This window comes from Ursus americanus, chromosome 26, assembly GCF_024610735.1.
Source record: "Ursus americanus isolate L20-20 chromosome 26, mUrsAme1.1.p, whole genome shotgun sequence".
NCBI lineage: Eukaryota > Metazoa > Chordata > Mammalia > Carnivora > Ursidae > Ursus > Ursus americanus.
In genome coordinates, this window is record NC_142152.1 from 33,487,149 (window position 1) to 33,510,602 (window position 23,454).

The following is a 23,454-nucleotide window of genomic DNA, read 5'->3' on the forward strand; positions in this document are numbered from 1 at the left end:
TAAAGGGACATAAAGTGAAGAAAAAAAAAGGAAAACCTTGCGTTGAAGTAAAAGGACTCTGAAGACTCACTTCATTTCTCTTGACAAAGGAAAAGCCATCATGACCTTAGATAGAGCTCGAGAGACCCAGGGGATGCAGCAATCACTTTAGACCCTCCCCTCATGCGTCCACCACCCCCTCCAAAAAGCCACTGCCACAGAGCCCTCTCTTGGTGTCCTGTTATTACTGGGGACAACTCGGGGGACTCTCCGAGCAGCAGTGGAGATGAATGAACCCAGAACACAATGCCCTCCGAACATTTCATTTAAAAGGAAACAAAGAAGCTTTGTGTACATAATACCTCTCTGATTTGTGGTATTAAAAACCCAATTTGCTCTCACAACAGGCTCTGGAGGTGGGAAAGGGGCAGCATAGGAAAGCCAGGCTTCTAGGCTGGCTGAATTCCCTTCCAGCTCACTCCAGATTATTTTTGGAGACACGCTGGGCTTGCTCGAGACATGCAGTCAGCTTCCTTGGGCTTTCGGGGACTGGGAGTGTGCAGTCTGCCCTCGTTTTGAAAGTCTGCCGCGTTGGCAGGCACTGAGGGTTTGAGGTCATGAGTTCCAGGCCGTTAGAGCAGAAGCTGGTCCTCGAACTTTCCCTGAGGATGGTTGCAGCTGCTTCATTCTACCATCCCCGAGGAGGAAGGTGCCGGAGAGAATGGTGGGCCCATCCTAGGAAGGCCCAGTGCCTGCAGCCCCATGGTGACCCAAGAGGGACTCGGGGGTCCCCCCCATCTCAGGCTTAAATCCTGGCTGTGCCACGTACCAGCTGTGCAAAGTTACTTCATCCCTTTGAGCCTTGTTCTCCTCGTGTATAAAATACAAGTGATAACATCTATAAATCACTTCGCACAGACGGCCTGGCATGGAATAAGCCCTCCGAAAGTATTAGCTGACAGTATGATTGTGGAAAAGAGATGTCCACATATTGATACAGCAAACTGAGCATTTAGAATTGTCACCAAGATTATTTCTCCAAAACAGCCTAATTACGTTTTTCGTTGGGATGGTCTTTTTAAAGAAAATAATCCTTTAAAAAAAAACCACATAACTTTTCTTGTTTGTTTTTTCTCCAGTTACAGAATGATCCCTATTTATTACATAAATTTGAGAATATTGACAAAAAGCATAAAAGAGAACATAAAAAATCACCCAGTCTTGTCACTGGAGATAACCATGATTAACATGGAGATGTTTTCCTTCTAGTTCTTTCTCTCATCAATTTATTAAAAGGAGAATATGCCAAACATACTGTTTTGTTATCTGGTATTGTTTCTTTAACCGTATGTTACAAACATCTTTTCATATCATTAAAGATTCTGCTGTACCATAATTTAAATGTCTACACAAGATTCCGTTGAATGAATGTAACTCCAGCCCCTGCTGCCTGTATGCCTGTGTGCTGAGTAATTGACACACAGGAATGAACTCACGGGGTTCTCCTTGAGGTGGGCGTCATTACTGCCATCTCATCCGTGGGGGTACCAAGGCTGAGGGTCACACTGCTGGTCAGAGGCAGAATCAGGATTCAAACACAGGTTTGTTTATCCCAGAGGAGGGCTGTATGCCCCCAGAGGGGGTCATGGCATGCAAGTAGGGGGGGTCCTCCTCCATCGCTGCAGGAAGCCGTCTGCTTGGAGGGAGAGTCAAGGATTCGGGGAGCCTGCTCAGCCAAGAATCTGCCCAGACAAAAGACACGAGCAGTCTCTTTCCCATAAAGCATACCCAAATGGCTCATCAAACGTGCGAAAAGGCACTCAGCTGCTTTAGGCTTCAGGGCAATGCCAACTACACCCACACTGGACGCCACTGAGCACTTGCTGGGGTGGCTAGAGCGGAGAGGACGGGCAGCACCAAGCGTTGGAGGAGACAGGGAGCAAGCAAGAACTCACCGTGCAGAGCAACAGAACACTTCGGAAACCGCTTAGCAGAGCTACTAAAGCTGGATGTGCATCTCCCCTACAGCCCCAGGTCTGTGCCAAACACGCGTACCCCAAAATACATGTATTAATATGCTCAGGGCAGCACCCCATTTATAATAACCCCAACCGGAAGCCACTCAAATGTCCGTCTGCAACAGGACTGGGTACATACATTGTGGTAATGAGCATATCGCCCAGCACCGAGGATGAACCAGCTACCATCAAACACGGCAGTAAGGATGGATCTCTGAAACGGATGGTGGAGTGACAGGAGCCAGACTCAAAAGGCTCTCACTGTAAGATTCCATCAGATGAAAACAGGCAAAAGTAATCTGCGTTGTTAGAAGTCAGGGTAGTGGCTACCGCGGGGGCTGGGGTGATGACCGTAGGGGCCCAGAGGGATTCTGGGACGTAGATAACGGTGTTTCTTGACTTAGGTGCTGACAACCAGGGTGTGTTCGTTTCCTGAAAATTCACCACGCTGTACGCTTAGGGGCATTTTCTGGGCTGTGCTGCAAGAAGGAGTTCAGATTAGAAGGCTTTACCAAGAAGCAACTGACTATGCACGTGTCTTCTCTTGCCAAACCCAGGGCTCCGACCGGCCAGTGTGGTGGTCCTGCACCGGTCCCTGGCTCCAGCCTTTGAAAAGTTCTGCCAAGCCAACAGTGGCCCTCTGCCCCTGCTGGGCCTCCGCGAGCCAGACACATGGTCATTGCCTGCCCTGAATGCTGTCCCGGACCCCAGGTAAAGTGCTTGGGAGTGTCAACAGGGACCTCTGTGTCCAGCTACAGGGACCCTCCGTGCCTGGCACCGAGCCTCGCTCATGACTCGCTCAGAAACGAGCTGTCCTCCCCTCCATTCCCATCCCTACCCGTTCCTGTCTTGTGCCCCTGCCCTGGAAAACATCTTGGGGATCACCCAGAAAGTTCCGCACTGGCTGCAGAAATGCTGCTGGCACCGTCACCCACCCACTTCGTCACCCAGGCCAGAAACCTGTCTGCACAGCATGAGGAAGAAAAGAAAAACACTAGTATTACCAATACCCAGAGAGAGCCGTTATTGACCCTGTGCGGTACGTTCTCCCAGCCCTAAGTAGAGCATACTGTAACACGGCTCTACTCATTCTGCTTCCACAGTAGCATCGCACGGAGCCCGCCTTGCTCCCCCCGCCCCGGCTCAGGCTCACATCTTCTCTGTGTTCCCCTGACCCACCAGCGCGACTTTTCCTGATGCGACATCTGATCACACGACTGTCCCATTTCAAATCCTCGGTGCCTTCCTGTGGCTTGCACCTTAGCCTGGTAGCAAGACCTGTATGGGGTGCCTGGGTGGCTCAGTCCGTTGAGCGTCTGACTCCTGATTTCGGCTCAGAATCATGATCTCAGGGCTGTGAGATCGAGCCCCACATCGGGCTCTGCATTCAGCAGGGACTCTGTTTTTCTCCTTCTCCCTCTGCCCCTCTCCCTGCTCACATGCGTGTGCTCTCTCTCTCAAACAAATAAAATCTTAAAAAAAAAAAAAAAAAGACCTGTAATGACCTGGCCCCTGTTCAGTGTCCTCCCCTACCCCGACACTCCAGCCATCCCCAGCCCTTTCCCCAAAGAGAAAGCTTTTCAAAAACATTCTTCTTTTATCATTTTGTGGACTCTGGGGTGGGAGGGTCCCTCAGAGACCCCACTCGCACCCGAGATCGGCACCTTATGTTTTTCCCTAGCACCCCCATGCTGCCATCTCAGGGACTCCTAGAGCAGATCATCGCCCAGTGGGTCACATGTTTGAAGCCTCCATGCTGTTCACATACCGCTCCCTCTGCCTAGGATGTGCTTTCCTCCTTGTCCGGCTGGTGAACTCCTATTCATCCTTCAGGACCCAGCTCCAGCACCACCCCCTTTGTGGGAGAGAATGGATTTCACCCTTCTCTGGGTCACTCCTCTGCCTGGACTGTTAACACTCACTGCTCTGTGTTGCAAGTATTTTGTGTTGCCAATGTAGGATTGCATGCTTCTTAGGGGCCGGGCCGGTGTCCTCTCTGTCACTATGGTCCAATCACCTGGCTTGTGCCTGGCATGAAGGAATGGCTCTGCAAAATGATTTTGGAGTGAATGAAGAATAGGCTTATAACCAGAATCTTTCAACTCTACGGAAAAGTTTCTTTAAGGAAAGAGAAAGACCTCACCCACTGCTAGCCCTGGAAACTTCTTGAGACACGTGTCTTCTGTCCCTTTGGTCTGCTGGCCCTGCCTCAGTGGCAGAGAGGGCACCACTGGTTTTGGGGTTTTTTTCTTGCTGGTTTGGCTGATCTTGGGCTCAGGTTATAGAAAATATAATGGGACTACATTAAATGCACGCTGATTTAACAGTTTCTCATCCAGCATGATTTGAAGGATGCCAGTAAGGTGCCTGAAATTTCAGCTCCACACATCCTCTTCATTCTCCCGCATCCCTTTAAGCAATGCATAGTCCGGGGCCGTTATGAGTCTGGGGCCTGTGAGCTTTCCCTTGTGTCCCCAGGGCGGGCAGTCCCCGGTTCCTGAAGTACGAGCTTGGGGCCTGCACAGGCAGCCTGACCTCACTGGAGGAGTACACGGAGCAGCTGGGGGACATGGTGGCCTTCTTCTTGGACTGTGGCTTCTCCCCAGAAGCAGCCCTGGAGAAGGTGGGGCTCCCCACAGGAGACTCGGTGGGACACGGTCCTGTGGGGGCCTACAAGGTAAGGACACAATCGACAAGGGGCAGGATGACTTGAACAGGTGGGTCACCTTGCGTTTTCTCGGGGGGGCGGGACACTGACACGGGAGGCAGGAGACCGACGTGGCCCCAGCTCAGCTTCTTTCTCGGTGTGCAGCCCAGGTGTGCAACCTCTCCGAGCTTGTCCCCTCACCAGGAAAATAGGATGTCCAACCTCTCCCCCGCCCACCAGTGGGCTCCCTGTGAGCACCCCATGTGGCCTTGAGCGTAGGTGTCAAGCCCTTAGAGACAGATCGTTGCAACTGTGTAAACCAAACTTGGGAGTTTTGTCTGGCTCCTTTACTCAGATCATCTCAGTGAGCTTTTGGAAAATCCTCCTTGGCTCCAACTTGCTGGCATCGGGGAGAACGTGCCTGGCCGGTGGAAGGCCCGGGGATTTGGGGCAGAGCCTGGGCCAGCCCGTTGGCAGTGGGGTTGGGTTTCTATCGGGAGAGCTGGGTCATGTTCTCGGCCGGCGGTGGCCCCCGGTGGTCAAAAGGCAGGGTGGGCGCCTCTCCGAGACACGGGCGCTGTTAGGGGTCGCCCCCCTGCTGTGTCTCTGCGGTTCCACACCAGCCACTGCTCGTCAAGGGAGAGAACCAGCTTCCCTCGGCCACTGAGCCCTCCTGGGACGTCTGTATAAAGCTCGGGAGGCCACCGTGCTGGAGGGGCAGTTGGCTGCGGGTTTCTCTGTGGAGGCCTCAGACCGCAGATATTGTCCTGGGCTCCCAGGTATTACAATTTGCCCAGTGTGGGCTCCTGCCAGGGAGGCCTGAGTTGCCTCTGATGAGAAGCAATTTTCTTTTCTTTTCTTTTTTTAAGATTTTATTTATTTATTTATTTATTTGAGAGAGAAAGAGAGCGAGAGAGTGAGCGGGAAGGAGAGGGAGAGAGAATCTGAAGTAGACTCCATGCTGAGTGCAAAGCCTGATGTGGGGCTCGATCCCATGACCACAGGATCATGACGTAAGCTGAAACCAAGAGTTGGATGCTTAACCCACTGAGCCACCCAGGCTCCCCGAGAAGCAATTTTCATGTGTAAATTAGGTGCCCGAGCAGTTTTCCAAAGGCAGGGGAGGGTGGGGGGTGGAAGTGCAGCTAATGGGGTGGGGGGTTCCCGGGCAGGGTCTGGCCCCCCAAACGCACGGCCATTTACAGCAGCTATGTCACGCACTGCTTTCACTTCAATGAGGAGCTTAAAGCCTGGAGAGAGAAAAGGACTTGGCCACTTCCCAAAGCCAGCCTGGAGCCCAGGACCCCCGGCTCCCATCTGTAAAATGTCACAGTAGAGGTGTGACGAGGAAGGGATGCTTGGCACAGAGTGCTTGGCGCTGCCCCCAGTCCGTGCTCAGCAGAGCCACGCTTCTCTCATGACACCGCACTTACCAATAGGCTTCGGTTCAACTTGGTCGCCTCTGGCCCAGGGCTTTATCCAAAAAGGCCAGCCAGCCAGCCCTCCTGGATTCAGCGTTGGCCCTGAGGGGAGCCCTGCCTGTCCCCCGTGAAAGTCCCTGACCTGTGTCCCTTTCCAAGTGCTGTGATTCAGACGCCAACCAGGCAGACACAGCCAGAGTGCTGCAGGGGAGGGAAGCCTGTCCCTTCTTTCCTTCGAGGTCCTTCGGCGGCTCTACTACTAAAATTGACATAAGACAGATTAGTGGGAAAAAAACAAATTTAGCGTCATACCTACAGGAGCGCCAAGGGTGTGAGGCTCCAAGAAGTGACCAAAGCAGGTGGCTTTTATGCCTTTCAGACAAAAAAACAATGAATTTGTGAAGGATTGACAAGACAGAGAAGTTTGGGCTTGGGGTAGTGAATTAGTGAGGAAGTCGCAAGGTTTGTTGGTAGAGCCCTCTTGGCCTTGGATTTCCCATCACTGGCGATAAGCATGCCTTCTACCCTCCTGGTACAGAGAGGGTACCTTCACGTGGGAGATTTATTTCCTGCTTTTCGGGGGGCAGGGGGAGGGGTGTCAGAGTGTTCTTCTTCCACTGGCATTTTCTCAAGTAACTTTAATTCAAAATAATCAGTATGCCGAAGTGGTGCATTTGGGGGAGGCATGTTTTCCCCCTCTGTGCCAACAGCAAGCCCTTTGGGCAGCAGCCACGACTCTCCCCGCGGATCATCATCCTGGCCATGTCCTAAATCTTTCATAAGCCCCACTGCAGCGACCAGAAACCATTCAGGGGAGAAAACACCACCACCAGAGAAAGTCACACAGGTCATCCTGAGGCAGGAGGAGCGAGGCAGAGCTCGGTGGGGTCTGGGCACAGGAGGCAGAGCGGACCCCAGTGCCTCCCGCGAGATCCTTTGCCCTTGAGTTGCTCTGCCTCTGACTCTCCCAGAGGTCTTCACCTGTGGTCCACGGGCCCTTTGAAGTCCATGGAGAAAATTCAGAGGCCCATGGGACAGGATGAAAAAAATTACATTTTGATTGTCATAGCCTCAAACTGAAACTGAGTATTTCCTTCCATTCTGAAAGCAGGCAACGAACTGCTGTTGTACCAGGAGATACTGTGACTCTGGCTGCCCAGAGAACTCCCAGATATTTTCGTGTCCCATGGCAGTTCTTCCTGATATCTCAGAAATCTCCTATGTTGATCACTACTTCATAATTACAAAGGTCCATCTGTCATCTTGTTCCTTAAGCTGTTAATGAAGCAGACATATCACTGTATCACAATTTTTCATAATCTGATAACTGCATTTGCAATATAATTGGCTTCCTTTGTAAACCTATGCATTTCCTCTTATGCAATTAAAAACTTTACTTGGAGTGGGGGTCCGTAGCCGCACCAGGCTACCAGAAGTGTCCACAGCACAAAGTGAAGGTTCTCTGTTTTAAACCAATCATTACCAGCAGACCTTCTCATTTTTATGTCACATGAAAGTAGAAGCTGTATTTTTAGAATAGCTACTTGGACCCCCTCCTTCATTCAGCTGCCCTGAACTCTTGGTGCTCAGGGTTTCCATCTGTGTCAATTCTGTTTCTCAACATCTTTTCCTTGATTTCTTTTCAGACAACAGTGCCTTGTGCCGCCATGGCTGGCTTTTGCTGCCCCCTGGTGGTCACAATGAGGCCCATCCCCAAGGACAAGCTGGAAAAGCTGGTGCAGGCCACTTGCTCTGTGGGAAACAAGGGACAACCCATTCATATCGGTGACCCAGGTGAGCGTCCACTCTCATTCATGATTCTGACAGCCACCCTTGAACTTCATCCCGAGAAGACGGGAACTTGCTGTGCTCCTGAACTCCCCTGGCTTGCCCTCGTCTTCCCCCCGGGGTTCCCCGGGGGTCCTGAATGAGGCTCGGACTCCCGCAACAGCATGAGGTCTGGATCTACAGAGGCCGCTCAGGTTTGAAAGTGCCGCCCTGGGCAGAATGGCCAGCCTCACCCATTACCTCCTGTGAACTTCAGGTGAACCTGGGGTGGGAGGAGCAGGTGACAGAGGGCAGCAGCTGAACTACTGTCCTGGAACTTGAGCTCAGAGCAACCTCTAACTTAGGCTGTTGTTCAGTAGCATATTTGGGCAGGAGAGGCTTTGCTCCAAATGTTAACTTGAACTGATCCCCGGTGTATTAACTCAGTCTGAGAGTGAGGGAGCAGATCCAAGCTTGGCAGCTGCCTAGGCCTCTTTGTGCTTCTCAGAGAACCTGATGGAAGCTTGGGACTGGGTCTCGGGTGAGAGCTGGAGCTCGCCATACCTCAGCTCGCTCAGCTGTGTAACAAGCAGAATCAGACCAAGCCTGCGTTCTCTAACGAGGCAGTCAGCACTGGCCACCTCCCTCACAGAAAGATCTCAGGACCACCCAAAGCAAAGTGCATTGCTGAAAGAATCCTTGAATTGTCTTCTCATCAGTGGAGCTGGCTTGGGCCCAACACATCCATCTTTCCTGTCCTCGGGAGCCTTCTGATGCCGAGCCAGGGGTAGGGACGCTGTTGGTGGTCAAGTGACCGAGTTGAGGCCTGTGTTATGTGACTCAGCCTGTACCAAGATAAACGCTGGCTCACAAATGCTGGCTTGGTGAGCAATCTGCACCAGGTGTCAGGCTGAGTGCACCCGGGCCTCCCCCCCTCCCCGGCAATCACGGCAGGGGTCTGAGATTCTCTGTTCTAAAACTCTACTACTCAGAATAGACTAGAAGCTAGCCAGCGTCCCGGATTGTTAAAGTCCTGAATCCTTTTCTCCACTACCAGCGACAGCAATCCTATGATTAGAGTTTTTTCTGGGAGAAAGAAACATAAACTACTCAATGTGTTCAACTTGCATGGGACCTGCCAGGGCAGGACCCATAGAATTCATTGTCTTCTTCTATTTGTAGAATTGTTGGGAATCAAAGACCTTTCCAAACCTGACTATGGGGATCCTGTGGCGTGCCAGCCAGGGGACGTCCCAGTGTTCTGGCCTTCTCAGATGACCAGTCTCGAAGCTGTCAGCAGCTGCAGTACGTCCGGGCTTAAAGGGGGCTATGACTATGACCCAGGATGGAAGCGGGTGGGTCTTTAGTTCTCGGAAGCCTAGACCTGCAGTGTAGAGACTTAAGAAATGGAGTCACAAAACAAAATAAGACATACAGATGTCCCGGGGCTGGGTCTCACCAGCACCTTGTATGTTTGATTAAATATAGTCCCACCTACACAAGGCTCCCAGTCCATTCTAATAGAAAGACCAATATTTAGCTTGACTTTCTGAGACGTTTTGAAGGTTGGTGGGGCTTTGAAAACAAGAGTGAAGCACCACTAAACACCCCACCTCATGTGGTATTTGCAGGGCACAGGGGCCCTCCTTCCCTGCAGTTCTGCGTTACCCACAGTCAGCCGCAGTCAAGAAGCAGATGGGCCTCTTTCTGACGAATCGTCAGAGGGTCATAGTGGCCTCATGCTATGACACATGCCTACATTACTCCCCTCACTTCCTCTCATCACATGCACGTGTTGTCATCTCACATCGTCACAAGAAGAGGGTGAGGACAGCACAGTCAGATATTTTTAGAAAGGGAGACCACATTCACAACCCTTTTATTAGTGTATTTTGTGATCGCTCTATTTTGTTATTAGTTATTGCTGTTAATCTCTTACTGGGCCTAATGTATAAATTAAACTTCATCATAGGGATGTATGAGTAGGAAAAAACATAGTCTATGTAAACTATGTGCGGTTTCACATCCACTGGGGGTCTTGGAACAAATCTTGATAAGGGGGGGCTCTGCATTTTAAAGCAATACTGTCCATTTATTTTTTTCAAAGACGTAGGGTGATATTACAATGAAGAGACACACGAGGGTGCCGTAACTAGCTCACGGGTAAGGTAGGGATGTGACAGAAACGTTAATAACTACTGCAGCCCATTTAGTAGACATCAGAAAATTCTAGCCAGCTCAGCCACACTTGCACTACAAATCACAGAATTTAATGTTACTTTAATTTTTTTGAAAGCATTCATATAAGTTTAGCTATCAGAATGGCCTCACGATGAAGACTATTTCTAATATAGTGATGAGGCATAAATGCTAAGATCCATGGCATTCTATTCGTTTGTTTATTTTTTTTAAAGATTTTATTTATTTGACAGAGAGAGAGAGAGAGAGTACAAGCAGGGGGAGCGGCAGGCAGAGAAAGAGGGAGAAGCAGGCTTCCCATAGAGCAGGGAGCCTGATGTGGGGCTCGATCCCAGGACCCCGGGATCATGACCTGAGCCGAAGGCAGACGCTTAACCGACTAAGCCACCCAGGCGCCCCTGTTCCTTTATTTAACATTAAATGTATTGGGCATCTACGATGTGCCAGACAGGGACCCGGATCTTGGGAATACAATGCTGCACGAGACAAGATACAGGTCTCAGGGAGTTTGTGGTCATTTCTGAGTGTGTGTGTATGCTCATGTGTGTTCACACATTCATACACGTGTGGTAAATATTGTCCAGCATGATGGTGTCATCCCTCTCCTGCCACCAGCCACGAAGGGTGCGCTGCAGAAGCGGGCTCACTGCCACGGGTATCCCAGCAACCTGCAGCCCGTTAGCTCTGCTTGAAATAGCACACCGGATTTGTAAATGAGGCCAAATGACATCACTGGTTTAGGGACGACCTTGAATATTTCTAATTTTACAAAAATCATGCTGGGGTGACTGGGAGGCTCAGGTGGTTGGTCATCTGACTCTTGATTTCGGCTCAGGTTGTGATCTCAGGGTCGTAAGATTGAGTCTCACGTGGGGCTCTGCCCTCAGCGGGGAGTCTGCTTCTCTCTCTCTCTCCTTCTCCCTCTGCTCCTCCCCCCACTAGCGCTCTCTCTCTCTCTCTCTAAAAATAAATAAATAAATCTTTAAAAAATCATGCTCAAACTTCAATATTTAAACTTCTATTAGCGGGGCACCAGGGTGACACAGTCGGTTAAACGCCTGCCTTAGGCTCAGGTCATGATCCCGGGGTCCTGCGATCGGGCTCCCCACTCAGCTGGGAGTCTGCTTCTGCTTCTCCCTCCCCCCTCCCCCTGTTCATGCTGTCTCTGTCTCTCTCAAATAAATAAATAAAATCTTTTTTAAAATAAAAAATAGATAAATAAACTTCTATTAGCGATAGATTCATTGCTACACACCTCAAGCCAATGGGGCAGAAGCCTGTGTCACACTCTGAGCTTGGTGTTAGAGCGACCAGTTGTAGGTTCTGTCCAAAACACAGAAAAACAGTGATTGCATTCATCAAAATCCTTAATTCCTGCCTCTCTAAAAATTAAGTTAGAATGCTTCATGCAATTATCAGGCGGTTTTCCTTCTGAAGTGTTGACTAACTTTGGCTTTCTGTTGAATTTGAAAAAAAAAAGTATTACTGTTTTCTGTGAAATCCAAGACTGTTATTTACTCCCAGTTCACACGGAGCCCCTTTTATGTGCAAGCTGCCATGTAGCACCCTGAGATCCATGAACAATGGTCCTCTTCTTTGGGAGCACACAGCTGAGTGGGGTTAAAGTACCCAAGGATAATAATGACACCGAAGAAAGCAGATGATGTAAATTGAGTGTAATAAGTATGAAGCACCTAACGGGCCAGGCACAGGGACATCGAGCGAGTGAGATACAGCCCCTGATTCAGTAATGCAAACCATCACTTACCGAGGGCTCACTCTAAACCACTTTGCAAAAACACTTTTATGTGCATTTTCCAGTTTAGCTCTGACAAGAACCATGTGAAGCATTATCACTATTTTATAGCCAAGGAAACAGGCTTAGAGAGGATAAAGTCTCATCTCAAACTCTGTTTGGCACACGAAAGCCACGCTCTTAATAACGATGCTAGAGTGTTTCACATTGCCCGGAATCTAGTACGGGAGAGTTTTTTAAAGAACGAAATTAGCAGACACCAAGGCAAAATCAAAGTGCCATGGGAAAAACAGAAGCTACGTTCGGTGAGAGCTATTTATTAGCGAAGTCCAGAAAGGTGGCTTCATGCACCCGTAAGAGTTCAGTAAGTACTTTGATACCCACAGGATTAAATTGATGGAAATTCCTATCTGTAGCTGCGGCTATAGCTCCCTTCTTTTCCCACGCTCGGCTCATCTTCACTTCCCTAATCATTGGAGGCACCTGGTTAAGTGGGGCTTCATCTAGCCAGCGGCTAGTTTTTTCCGACTCGGGGCAACAAGCCGTGTGAGGAGCGCTGTTGGCGGAGTCGGTGCCCAGCGCCATCTTGCCCGTCAGCCGCGGGCTAGTTGAGAATGGACTGAATTTCATGGAGTGGGCTCAGTCCGTCCGATTGTGTGTTCTAGAGACCCCACTGGCTTTCACCAGTGCACCGGGTTGCACGGTCATGACCAACCTGAAGGATACAGAGGCTCCAGCCGGTTGTCTGACCCCTGAGGGAATTCCAGAGGTCCATCGCATTTCCCAAGATCCTTTGCACTACAGCATGGCGTCGGCTCCGGCGGTTCGGAAGATCAGAGAGCTAGAGAGCATCATTGCCGTAGACCCAGGTAAGGAACAAAGCGTTCTCACCTTAAGGACCTGGAGAGATGCATCACTGGTATAATGGTCAGTGAAAAAGGCAGCATGAAAACTACATGCATCTACAGTATGGATTTAAAAGAGAGAGAGAAGAATGTATTCCTCTTTATTTAGCTAACACTATCAAAGAGAAGAGATTGCTATTTTATCCAGAAAATAGGCATAGCCTTAATGTCAGGCTACTAGACTATAGCGTTTTTCATTAAATTATGGAAATTGAGACTTCATCCAATGAGGGGTAAGTTTTCACCTATAAGGTCATTCTAAAGCATAAACCTCAAAAACAATGTTATAATGAGGGTTCAAGGTGTTTGGAATCCAAACTCTTCAAAAAATTCCTTGGGAATCATTAAGATGTTTGCTTGAGTCCTCTTTCCCCTCCACCTCCGCCTCCGTTTACAAGGGTCAGCTGCCTAAATTCTTTCTTTGCCCCTACTGTGCATTCCCACAGTGTGATTTTTTTTTAAATGCTTATAGTGCATATGAATCCCCAAAGGAAGTAAAGGCACCAAAATCCTGATGTTGATGATCTCTGGGTAGTTCGATTTTGAAGAATTTTGTTTTTTTAGCTTATGTTTTTCTCCCTAAATTTTCAACACTAAACATAAGAGGGAGTTTGGAAGGCGAGCTTATTAGCTGGGCACATTGCCATCACGACTAAATTGGGACTGGGATGGTAAGAAAAAAGGGAGTAGTATGGTTCCTAGGTCATCAACCGCCACCATTTAAAGTCATCCCTGTGTCCCTAATCTCCTTCCATGCCATTGCCCTGGGGTTGGGCGTAGAATAGATTTTTTGTCCCGGACAGCAGAGGTACGGGTGGGGGCTAGATCCCTGCTTCCCTGAGGATGCTGGTGGGGCAGGACCCTCATAAGTGTTTGCAGCTAACGTGTATGTTATATATTGCATCTCAGAGAAAGAATAGTCCTTCTGTGGCTTGTGATCCACTGGCTTCTAGACCTGGGATCCCTGTGGGTCTTCTGGTTCCAATTAGGAGGAGGTTGGCTGCAAGCTAATTGAGGGGCTTTTCTCTTCCCTCTGCCTGGTGGTTGAAGAGCCAAATAGCCAATCCCAATCCCGGGTGGCCAGCAGAGGGCGCTGATGTGCACGGAAATGCAATCCATTTGCTGGCAAAGGCTCCAGAGAGGAGGGTGCAGCCTTCCCTGCCCCTCTCTTCCTCAGTTTCTCATCAGTATAACAGGAGAAATAACAGCTAGACCTCCTTTTTGGGAGTGTGGTAGTAATAAGAATGACAGCTATCATCTACTGAGTTTTACTCCGGGCCAGGCATGTGCTAAAAGCTTAAGCACGTTTCATCTTAAATTCTTCCCCTGACCCTATAAGGCAGCTATTACTAACTGCCTTTAACAGATGAGGAGACTGAGGCATATAGGGTTAAGAAACTTGCCCAAGTCCACACACCTGGTACATGATGGGAGCAGACGTTGACTGACCCACTGACCCACTGACTCCAAGGCCCACGATCAGTTAGTGTTGGACAAATTGGAATCTGAGCTCACATGGTGTATCACAGCCCCACCAGGCCAGTTAAAACCGTGCTCTGGCCTCTCCTGGCTCACACCTCCTCATGGGCCGTAATTCTTGACCTGGGTGCTCTTTGTACTTTGAAGTTCTGGAGGAGGCATATGTGATCTCCCTGTCGGCCCATCAGACCCCTGTTTGCCAAGCAGATATCCGAGTAGATGGTGGTGGGGTCTGTGTAGAAAGCAGAGGAGTGAGGCCAGCCTGGAGAGGTCAAGCCTCCTGGCCAAGTCCCAGCACCCAGACAGAGCCGATTACAGTGACATTGGTCCAGAGAACAGCACCTGGGCAGATTCATAGAGCTACCAAGCTGGGTGCCTTTTTGTGAGAACTAACACTGTGGCCAAGAATCGAACAGTGTAGAACAGCCTTAAAAATGTCTGCTCTCTCCCCTGGGCTGGGGACCAAAGGTCTGCAGTAGCAAAACTTCCTTCAAAACTACAAAGCTTACCTTTTTGATGTTTTGTCTGTCTGCTAGGTTGTTCATTCATTCGTTCTTACAACAGAGAGTACGGTTTCTATTGCATATAACCCCTACCACTACCCCATACCCCTACATGCCTACCACTGATGCACCGTTTAGGATACATGCATATATAGAGATGGAAACTCGTGGCTCTGTGTACATGGAGCCTCTTACGTAGCTGATCCCCTGGGTGGATATTTTTTAAATTTCTGCAATACTTTCTCCCTCACAAACCTTCTTACCCAGGCTGACAGTTCTTCCATTCAGCACAAGGGTCATGAGGGAAGATGAATTATTAACTCTGCCATTAGCTCAGGTAAAAAAGTAAGTGGGAAGTAAATTTACTGCAGGCCCAGTGCACCCCAGCTTAATAAAAATGACCCGGGAGGTCATCCACAACCCCCCCTTCTGTGCTTGTGCAGACTGTGTCTAGGTTTGAAGCGTGAGGCGTGGGGGAAAGGCAGATTTATGACTGTCCGAACGTGCCAATACTGTCTATTACGGAGCATCGTTAATCCTCAAGAACGATAGATGCTTTTGATTCCTACTCTATTAAAAAAGCAGAGATGAGATTAACGGCAGCATACTGAGCATTGCTCGCTGGGCATAATAATACAGCTGCCCAGTCATTTTTGAGAGGACACTGACCTGCACTTGAGGTACCTGGAGAACAGGAAGGAACACAGAGTTTATGGTGATGACGTTTGCTCTCAGGCTAAAACCATCAAAAGTGATGAAACCATCAACCACTCTAAATTTGACCAAGTTCTCTCTCCCCTCCTCTCTCTTTTGATGTCTAGCACATCCTATGAAATAGGTTACATTCCAATTTTTTTCTTTAAAAATGTTACTCTTCTCCCCTTTCACCGACAACAATTCACATTCGTCGTAGAAACATCAGAAAATATATGAACATAAAGAGGCAGTGAAAATAACCAGAATCCCAATGCAATTAACTGTTATTCACAAACAGTTCAAAATTTGCCCTTAAAGTCTTTTTCCTCAGTCTTAAGCCTGTAAGACTGAAAAAAGAATATATATTCTTTATATATATACATGCATCTATTTCCCTTTTTAATATATTGTGAACATCCTTCCATGTCACTAGTCTTCTACAATATCCTTTGTAATGTTTGCATAGAATTCCATTTTACAAACATTCCACCCTTTTTATTAACATCCATCATTTGACAACATAAACAAGGCTGCGATGACCCCCTTCTGACCACGTGTGTGTACAACCCCACGATCACTTTATTAGGGTAAATTCCTAGACGTGAATAGCTGGTGCCAGTGGAACATACAAACCTGAGTACAAGTCACCCTCCAGACAGCTGTTCCAGTCTCCACTCCCACTCCCACTGCAGGCGTGTGGAGGGCCCATTCCTGCAGCCTCCCTCCACCCGGACCCGCCCCCCTCCCCACCCCTCCATGCTCCACGTAGGAAAACTGAGGTCCAGAGCAATCCAGGGCCGAGGCCAAGGTTGCACAGCTACTTCGGGCTTGAATGTAAGTTTCCGGATTCCGAGTCTGGAACTGTCCCTCCACAACAGGAACCCCAACCCTGGGTCCCTCCGTGTTCTCCAGGTACCTCAGGGGCAAGCTGACACCTTCTGGCCACGCCCCTCAGTCTACCTCTCATCTCAGCCACAGCTGGGTGGGGCCGTTCTGAGTCACATCCTGCCCTCAGCAGGCACAGATATGCTCTGAGGGGACCTGAATATGGGCAGGGGTACGATGATACGTGACGGGCCCTGGGAGGCTGTGCTGCCCAGCTGGGACCAGGTTGGCGGCCACGGGAGGGTGTCACAGCAGATGGTGTTGCTGCCCCGCCTGTCTCCCTGCTCCCCGGGGGTCAGCTGCCCCTGCCACTGGCCCTTCCCAACAGGACAGCCTCTCCCCCCTCCCCCTGAGCCTCAGGTCTCTCTGTCCCTCCGCCTAAGGGTGTTCCTGTACTTCCAGACCCCCTCTGCCACAGCAGGGAGAGCCCAGCCAGTGGGCAAGCTGCACCCAGCAGGGGACAGAAGCAGGTGCCTCAGGGCCTGGTCCCCCTTTCTCTGGCAGGGTAGCCCTGAGGTGTGAACCCCACAGTTTCCTAGAGCATGTCAAGCAGGACCGAGCCCCAGTCCCCTTTGCAGTTAATTTGCTCACTCACACGTTCATTCTTCAGGAGCTTTTCTCCCTTTCTTCACACTTCCTCCATCTTCTGACTTAGTGTTCCTGGGCTCACTTTCTGTAGAAATACCTGCACCCAAGTCCTTGTCTGAGGGCCTTCTGGTGACTCCCCCACTGGGGCAGTCCCGTCGCCTCTCGTTCGACATTCCTGCGTTAGAGTCTTCTAGACCACTATAACAAATGAACCCCAAGATGCTTTCCTCAACTACAGTACAAGTGTGTGCCACTCATGCAACTGTCCAGGGCAGGCCTTCTCTGGTGAGTGTTGGGGTTCAGCAGGAAGCGGGACCTGCTCCAGCCAGAAGCTCTGCCATGACACCCTGTGACCCCCAGGAGGTGCTGGTCTCAACACCCCAGCCGCGGGGGAAGGGAGGAAGGGGAGGCGCAGGCCCAGAGGGGGCATACATGACTTCCACTCCTGTTCCCTTTGACTGCTCTCCGGATGTGGCAGAGAGAACCAAGGCTCGTGGAAGACTGGAACCTCTAACTAGAAGGGCTGCTGGTCAGCCACAGACTGGAATGTGGGGCTGGGGGAGTGACTGGGGGAGGAGAAGGCGTTCAGGGAACAACCGGCAGTCTCCACCACATCCCCTCAAATCCACTTCGGAAACAAGAGTAAATAAAAAAACCAAACTACTGTTTACTTAAGTTTCTACTTGAAACACATGACATTATGGCTTAAAAAAAAAAAAATAACAGGGCACCTGGGGGGCTCAGTTGGTTCAGCGACCGACTCTTGGTTTCAGCCCAGGCGGGGATCTCAGGGCTGTGAGATCGAGCCCCACGTTGGTCTCCCCACTCAGTGCGGAATCTGCTTCTCTCCCTCTCTTCCTCTGCCTCACTCCCCCTGTTCTCTCTCTTTCTCTAAGGAAAATAAATAAATCTTAAAAAATAATAATTTTAGGCCACCGGGGGATCGGACACCTGCTCTGTAGAGATGAGCTGCTGCGAGCCTCCTTGTCACTGTCCCATGCCCGCGCCGTGCTCGTCACCACCGGCTTCCCCACACACTTCAACCACCAGCCCCCAGAAGAGACAGACGGCCCGCCGGGAGCCATGGCTCTGGCTGCCTTCCTGCAGGCCTTGGGGAAGCCGGTCTCCATGATCGTTGACCTGAGAGCCGTGAGTTTGTTCGAGAACCTTGTGGAAGAGGCTGTTGAGCAAGGTGAGGAGTGTGATGAGGACAGTCCATTTCCCCCAGATGGGCCTTGTGGGCAGAGGATGTGGGGGGGGGACCAATGTGTATGAACTCCTGCCAAGCACCCAGCACAGGGCTATGCACTAGACAGGGGGCGTTTTCCTTCCTGTTCGAAACCCCTCTGGTATCAGCAGCATTAGCTCTTTTATGGATGAAGAGGCTGCATCTCTGAGAGGTCCAGGTGAGTTCCCCGGGTGGGAATGGTGAGCTCGAGTTTGAACCTGCGTCCTCCAGGCTCCAGAGCCCAGGTCCCACTGTGCACCTGTTCCCCTCCCTGTGTGACCTGCGGAGACTCAGCAACCCAGGCCAGCCCTGACCCCGCCCCCAGGTTGGAGGTGCGATAGTCAGAACAGGTGGCTGCGTCCCCCCCAGGCCAGCTGGGCCGGGATGTCCCACACTCCACAGGTTCCCAGAGCACACAGGTGGCATGAGAGCTGCAGGCGACACTGGTGTGAGGCCGTGATGCTGCTGTCCGTGTGCCAGGATCAGTCTAGGGTGCACTGAGAGCAGCTGCTCTTCACCGCTCCTCTTTCTACAAGGGATGTTCAGGCCTCAGCAGGGAGCCTAGTGCTCTAAACTGCTTCCCACTGTCTATGTCTCGGTGTCCCTGAAAATGCGTTCTTTAGAGGCATAGTTTTCCATTTTAGCCTCTCAAAAGGGTTTCAACTCCAGTTAAGGCATGCCCTATAGCCCCGTGACATTGGAAGTTTCCGAAAGGCTGTATCTGAACATACAGAAGCCATTTCACACAACAGATGTGTGCAGAGCACCTACATGTGTCAGGCACTGTCATGGGCTGTTGAGAGCCATCGATGGCCGAGACTGACACTGTCCTGCCCTCGTGGACAAGTGCATCCCAGGGGAGTGTGGCGGGCGGTAAACCACATGGGGATAAAGGGAAGTATGTGGTCCGTAAGAAGGCGTGATGCTGGGGGGGAGAGCGGACCAGGATAAGGGGATGGGGAGTGACAGCCCACATGGTGGGCTGCTGTTTTCAACAAGTTGGTCAGGGAAGGCCTCATGGAGAAGGTGACATCTGAGCCAAGACTGATGACGTTGATGAAGGGATGAGGCCAGGGCTGGCTGAAGGAAGAGGCCCCGGGCTGTGACAATGACCAGAGCAGAGGCCAGGTGGTAGAGCGGGGGGCTGGCTGGTTTAAGAAGGGGCTACTGACCAGCCGAGTGGCCTCATGCTTGAGGACAAGAAAAGACAGAAGGGAGGACAGAGGGGTCACGGGGCCAGCCTGGAAGGGTCTCAAGGGACATGTGAGCAGCTGGGCTTTTATTCCAGGTGGGATGGGGAGCCCTAGGAGGGCACTGAGCAGAGGAGGGCCACGTTCTGACTTCAGTTTTAAAGGATCACCCAGGGGCGCCTGGGTGGCTCAGTCAGTTAAGTGTCTGCCTTTGGCTCAGGTCACAATCCCAGGATCCTGGGATCGAGCCCCAAGTCAGGCTCCCTGCTCAAAGGGAATCTGCTTCTTTAAAAAAAAAAAAAAGATTTTATTTATTTGAGAAAGAAAGAGAGTGAGAGAGAGAGCATGAGCAGGGGGAGGTACTGAGGGAGAAGCAGACTCCCTGCTGAGCAGATCCTGATGATCGGGACTCCAGGACTCCTGATCATGACCTGAGCTCATGACCTGAGCTAAAGGCAGACGCTTAATGACTGAGCCACCCAGGCGCCCCAGGGGGAGTCTGCTTCTCCCTCTCCCTCTGCCTGCTGCTCCCCCTGCTTGTGCTCCTCTCAGTATTTCTCTCTCTCTCTCTGTCAAATAAGTAAAATAAAATAAGAAAGGAACACCCAGGTAGCTATAGGGACAAGGGTAGAAACTGGCCAGGTCCCTGCAAGCAGGAGACAGGGCGGCTTGGGGTGCACGGTGCCCTGCGGCCTGTCCCTTTGGCCCCCAGTGATTTCAGCTACGGCTGGAGTGGAAGTTGCAATTCACACGGACCTGACCAGGCCCCATTGCGAGCCAGTGTTTTCAGGGTTTCTTCAAAGCTGTGCAAAACCACTCAGTCTGGAAGTAAGGCGACTGATGCCTCCAGGAGCCCCTCATCCAGTGGGACACAGGAGCCCTACCTCCTGTCTTTCAGAGCCAGGCAGGTCTCCGTGGAACTGGGACCCCCATTGCTTAGAGCAGCGACCTCGAAAGAGCACAAACCCTCGTGTTGGTCTTTCCTCCTTCCTGCCCCCACTTTCTGTGCCTCCCACCTGCCTCCTGGGATTGTCTCCCAAATAAACCACCTGCACCCAAGGCTTTGTGTCAAACTCTGGCTTCAGGGAACCCCAAACAGATGAATGGTGCAGGTGGAGGTTTCGAGAAGTAGCCAGCTCTGTCTATATTTTGAAGGTAGAGTCATGGTTCTGGGTGGCTTGGACGCAATTATGAGACAGGAGATGGGGGTGACTCCAAGTTCGGGGGGAGGTTGACAGGGCGCAGCTGCCGGGGACCCACACGGGGGAGTCGCTGTTGGTGGGAACACACAACAGTGCGGCAACTGTAGAAACCAGTATGGCGGTTCCTCAAAAAATGTAGAGCATCCCACGTGATTCAGCGATCCCACTTCTGGGTATCTACCCCCAAAAGAGCCCAAAGCAGATACATCCACATCCGTGTTGGGAGCAGTGTTATTCACCATGCGCACGCCAAGTGTCTGGCTGCAGATGACCCGGTAAACAAAATGCAGTATAGACAGACAATGGAATGTCATTCAGCCTTAAAAAGGAAGGAAATTCTGACCCATGGGTGAACCTGGAAGAAATCATGCTAAGACAAAGAAGCCGGTCACAAAGGTCCAAAGACTGTATGACTCCACTTATGCGAGGGACCAGAGCAACTACTATCATAGGAACAGAAAGCAGAACGGTGGCTGAGGGGGGCTGGAGGCTCAGGGGGGGCTGGGGAGTTAGTGTTTAATAGGCACAGAATTCCCATTGGGGAAGACGAGAAAGTTCTGGAGATGGATGGCGGGGCTGGTTGCCCCACAGTGTGAATGTATTCAATGCCGGAGACCTGTACGTTTAGAAATGGCTAAGAAAGGAAAATTACATTGTGTATTTTTACCACAATTATAATTTTTTAACAAATTTGCAGAGTGCAGGTCTGAGCCTCAGTGTGAGCAGTCTATTAGCCACACAAGGGGCGTCGTCAAGCAGACAGATCTACGAGTCAAGTCCAGGGGAGCCGTCTGGGCTGGAAAGATAAATCAGAGACCGGTTGGCATATTGATGGCCTTTTAAGTCCAGACACAGGGTGAGATCACCCAGAGAATAAGAGACGGGAGAGAAGGTCCCAGGATTACACCCCGGGATGCTCCACGTTGAAAGGTCGAGGAGGAGGGGGGAGCCAGCCAGGGAGGTCAGGAAGGGGCTGCACGGAGAACCAAGGGAAACCGAAGGACCATGTTGCGAACAAGGAGGAGGGATGGACCACGTTGCCAGCTGCTGCCAACAGGCTGGCAGCCTTCCCCATCTGACAAGCAGCTTGGATATTTTTAGCTGCCCGCTTTCCCAGAAGCAGCTCTGCGCTCGCGGCTCACCTGCTGGCCTGGCTCCGAGGCTCCGGCTGCACAGGAGCTCGGAACTGGGGCTCGCGCGCGGGGTGGTTTGGAAGGTGGCATCTGCTCTATTCGATCTTGCAGAGCTTCCGTTACATGTGGACGAAGAAAGGGAAAGAGATTTGTCCTTTTAATGAAAATTAGTTCAGTTCTTTTTATAACCAAAGGCTGCACATGTTTAAAGAAGAAAAAGCCGAGTCATTTTTTCCCTGTCTTGAGCGTAAATGGACCAAATGGATACATTGGTTCTTTGTAGCTCAGGTGCCGGTTCTCCTCTTGCCCTGACGTTCCTTTGCAGGGCTCTTTCTCTCTGTGTGCCCCTCTGGGGGTATGTTATGTCGCCTGCCCTGTTTGACTCCCCGGTGCCCCTTCTTACGAGTGTCCTGTATCCTTGATCCAATGTCAAGGAAGTAAGAAAGCACAGCCTTAAGTTAGCACCTACTAGATGCGAGACCCCCAGCTCAGGGCTTGGCACTCATCACAACATGGCATCTACAGCAGTCCTGGATCGGGGGTCATGATTAACCCCATTTTGCAGAGGAGGAAACCACAGCTAAGGGAGTTTCTGTGGCTTGTCCGGGGTCACACAGCTAGAAATGTTGTTTGGCTGTAGTCAGTCCCGTTGCTGGGTCACCAGGCTACTCCTCACAGCACAGAAAGGGGCTGGGTCTTTCAGCTGGTTGTGACCATCCCCTCACCCACATCCCTGTCCCCTGGCTTGTCTCATGTGCTCGATGTGGAGCCCTTGATGGGCTGAGTGTCCTCTCCTTGTCTTTCTCCCTTAGACATGGGGTGGGACTGGGGAGGGAGGATGGAGGGAGCCACACTGTAGGTCCCTTAAGGTCTCTGACAATGAGTCTGGCTCTTCTACCCGCTGGGGAGGGGGGCAGCTCCCAAAGGGCTTGGGGCAGCCATATGGTGAAGCTGGGGTGGGAAGCAGGTATCCTGAAGCCACATTTATAATACAAGCATGTGGTTTTAACATAGACGGGGTGCTTACTTGGGCTGGGTTTATGTGAGATGTGTGAGGGGCTGGTGATGGAGATTATGACACCCCCTCTGGTCCACAGAGCGGGCCAGGGGGGTCCTGCAGAACCAGTGGGACCATAAGTACTGGGTCTATCCCTGTCAAAGGCCCTCTGTTAGCCGTCTCAAGCTCTGCGTGGAGACCTCATCCTGGGCCAGTGAATGCACAAGCGTTCTGCCCCCAACTGCTATGAGGTGGATTCGTTAATGAAAACTAAGTCACTTTTCTGTTAATTTGGGATTTGCTTGTTTCCCACATATTCAACATTAATATGTATTATTATTGTAATTAGAGAAGGTACTATTTTTGAGAGTCAAATTCACTTTGGCAATCACTCCATTACCAGTAGCTAATTCCACACCCAGACTCTGGGACCTCTCCACTGTTGTTCTAGAACTTCCCTGAAGGTATGCAGGGAGGGGACCAGATGAGAACTTGGGGTGGAAACTGGGGTCATGACACCGACCTCCATCGTTGGCTCCATTCGACTTCTGTAGTACCTCTGAGCCTCAGGTTTCCTCTTCTGTCAAATGGGATTAATGATGGTTCTTATCACATAGAATTGTTGTGACAATTAAGTGAAAACACGCGTGTCACGTGCTTAGCAGAGGGCTAGCTCCCCGTCACCATGGGCACCACGTGTCCCCAGCCCTCACAATGGCAGTGAGCCAGAATAGGCCTCTGGTCACGGGGTCTCATGGACGTCTACAGGCAGCATATTTGCTAGCCTGTCATCGTGGTGACACTAGCCCAATTCCACCGCCACCCAGCGTCACACGTTCCGCCAGCCCTACGGTTTACTCA

General features: G+C 50.9%; 1 protein-coding gene across 12 annotated transcripts in view; it reads left to right on the forward strand.

Moving 5' to 3' along the window:
- Window positions 1–23,454, forward strand: part of DGLUCY (D-glutamate cyclase) — a 73,768-nt gene that overhangs the window by 30,817 nt on the left and 19,497 nt on the right. For 9 of the 12 annotated variants that reach the window (XR_015721859.1, XR_015721860.1, XR_015721861.1 and 6 more), the window contains 7 exons: window positions 2,555–2,708; window positions 4,476–4,674; window positions 7,174–7,314; window positions 7,712–7,859; window positions 9,015–9,137; window positions 12,453–12,656; window positions 17,775–18,035. Coding sequence is in view for 8 of the 12 variants with exons in the window: in XM_045807617.2 (XP_045663573.2) it covers window positions 2,555–2,708; window positions 4,476–4,674; window positions 7,174–7,314; window positions 7,712–7,859; window positions 9,015–9,137; window positions 12,453–12,656; window positions 17,775–18,035 (1,230 nt within the window). In the remaining 4 variants the exon portion in view is untranslated. The remainder of the gene's footprint in view (window positions 1–2,554; window positions 2,709–4,475; window positions 4,675–7,173; window positions 7,315–7,711; window positions 7,860–9,014; window positions 9,138–12,452; window positions 12,657–17,774; window positions 18,036–23,454) is intronic. The other 3 variants (XM_087856185.1, XM_087856186.1, XM_087856184.1) reach the window with 2 other exon arrangements.